The sequence below is a fragment of the Penaeus japonicus genome, unplaced genomic scaffold, assembly GCF_977035675.1.
Source record: "Penaeus japonicus unplaced genomic scaffold, GWHDUDI00000001_assembly GWHDUDI00000026, whole genome shotgun sequence".
Lineage (NCBI taxonomy): Eukaryota > Metazoa > Arthropoda > Malacostraca > Decapoda > Penaeidae > Penaeus > Penaeus japonicus.
In genome coordinates, this window is record NW_028234428.1 from 3,982,943 (window position 1) to 3,985,442 (window position 2,500).

At 36.0% G+C, this 2,500-nt stretch overlaps 1 protein-coding gene across 1 annotated transcript in view; it reads left to right on the top strand.

Annotated features, from left to right (window-relative positions):
- Tomosyn (syntaxin-binding protein tomosyn) overlaps window positions 1-2,500 on the top strand; it is a gene marked incomplete in the record, with an annotated part of 544,120 nt that overhangs the window by 512,318 nt on the left and 29,302 nt on the right. Inside the window, 3 exon segments of the mRNA XM_086551914.1 lie at window positions 718-834; window positions 1,527-1,646; window positions 1,921-2,040. Of these exon segments, the coding sequence (XP_086408040.1) occupies window positions 718-834; window positions 1,527-1,646; window positions 1,921-2,040 (357 nt within the window).

Sequence of the window (2,500 nt, forward strand, 5' to 3'; positions counted from 1 at the left end):
TTGTGCAACAGTACAGCAATGTATATTTTTGCAATCCTGTACCTATAAGTGATTGCATATGAAAATCAAGTACAAAGTGTAATGGATTTTACAAGCGCGGCAAAAGCATGGCTCTTAGATCAGCGTTGACTGAAAGCAACTGGCAAGTTACTTGGCTGTTACCTTGTGTAAGAGATGTTGGTTTGCATGCATCATAAATTAGCCATAAAAGACGTAACTGCATGAACTACTGTTGTAGCTTTGGCTGTCATGGCTGTAAATACATTATTATTATTTATTTATTTATTTTTTTTTTTTTTCATGTGGCTAGATGAAAGTTTGTTTTGCTGTTGAGTGACATGGCTAGATGTTGCTATGGTTGCTAGACTAATACATTTAGATAAAAGCTTATGATTAGTAATTGAATTTATTTGAATGAATTTGCTTTCCAGAATACAATCACTTTTATTGAATATAGCTTCTCTACTTGCAGTAATTTCTTGTGCATATTCAGTCTTGCTTTTTAAATATTAGCCTAGTTTTACATCATAGTTTTTTTTGCCAGTCAAATGAAGAAAGTACAGCTGTCATGATTCTTTAAATCGTTATAATTATTTTTTTTTTTCAAAATTTATGCTTATATCCATGTCTAATCTTCTTTTTACTATTTCTCTCCCCCTCCTCCTTCTCCTCTTCCTCTTCTTTTCCACACACCCCCCCCCACCCTTTAAACAACAGACAAGCTAGATGGCTCCTTTAGTCGATCTCGTTCGTCCAGCATCAGCAGCCTTGAGAATATTAGCAGTGAGGCAATACAGTGTCTGGCCTTTGGTGATTCTTATATAAGGAAAAATGGTAAGTGTTTACTTTGTTTTTGTTTTTTCTCTCTCTCTCTCTCTCTCTCTCTCTCTCTCTCTCTCTCTCTCTCTCTCTCTCTCTCTCTCTCTCTCTCTCTCTCTCTCTCTCTCTCTCTCTCTCTCCCTCCCTCCCTCCCTCCCTCCCTCCCTCCCTCCCTCCCTCCCTCCCTCCCTCCCCTCCCCCTCCCTCCCTCCCTTCCTTTGCTAAAATATCATATATAGACCCACATATACCATAAATCTAGAAAACAATAGAAAACACAGCCAACATCTTAACCCTATGACGACGGTGCGTCACACCCGTGTGACACAGCTAAATTCCCGATGCTGGGGCGTCATGCCAGTGTGACGTTTCCAATGCAGTATTGCAAACTTTGTTTCATTATACATCTTTTCAAAAGTTGCTCTGATCATGTGTATTTTTTTTTTTTTTCCTTTTTCTTTCTTTTCTTCTCTCCCTCTTATGGCACAGTGTTACTTTTTTGGTAAACATTTATGGATTTTAGAATATAATTTTTTGGTGTTGCTTAAGTGGTTGCTAAGTTTCTTTTCAAAAGAGCTTTAGGAAATGGGAAAATCAGAATTGGTTTCAAAATATCCAGTATTCTGCCAAATAGGATTTTTTTAGAATAACATGAATATAATTAGAAACTTATATGATAAAAGTTTTCATATTTTCTCCCTTTACAGATACCCAGATGTCACCAACCCTATGGGTAGGAACAAGTCTTGGGTCAGTCATCCAAGTAATGTTAGTTATACCTCCATTAGAAGGGCGTCTATCTAATCCTGCACAGGTTACTCCCAGTGGTATGTGTAATTGAGCCTTGTTTTGGGAAACAAGAGCATTGCTTTGAGTTACTGCATTCTCTCCCTACTTATAACTGCGCTGGAGGTCATTGTAATTGTGTTTTTATTTATTATCATAGCAAATTTTTCAAGTTCCAGACATGGAACCAATATTGTCATTTATTTTAGATATAATACTTTATTATGTGAATGTTATAAAACTGTTATGATACTATAGTACATTTAACCCTCACAGTTGTAGAAGATCTCTTGCTAATCTGCACTGATGTTTCAGGGACAATCTTTCGTCTGAAGGGTTCCGTTCTAGCCATGTCTTTTTTGGACTGCAATGGGGCACTCATTCCTTATCAGTTTGAGTCCTGGAAGGATGCCAACAAGGAAAAGAAGCTGGAACGTAAGTCGCTGTTGTTATGGAATTGTGTAAACAGTATTTGAATGAACAGTTATTAGGTATGAGAGTGAGAGTGGCTGTTGTGATGTGTCTTTGATGGCATATCTTTGCTATGATAGTAATTGTATTTTAGTTTAAACTGCATTTATGAAGACACATGAAATGTACAAGCATTTAGAGAGCCACTTCAGACTTTTGAAATCAGTGTTAATGTAAAGAAGCTAGTAAACAAATTGAAAACAGTAACTGACTGTAGTATTTCTTCTGCTTATGTATAGAGTTTTCCTGCTCTGACTATTCTAGAATTGCAAAGTTTAAGAATAAATGAGCTTTTTTTTCTTTAATTATTATTTTTCATGAAAAAGATGTGTGTATATATAACAATAGCAAGAATAGAGTATGACACCAAATTAAACAGCTGTAGACAAAGGATAAGATATATATTTGAAGGATTAGAATATCC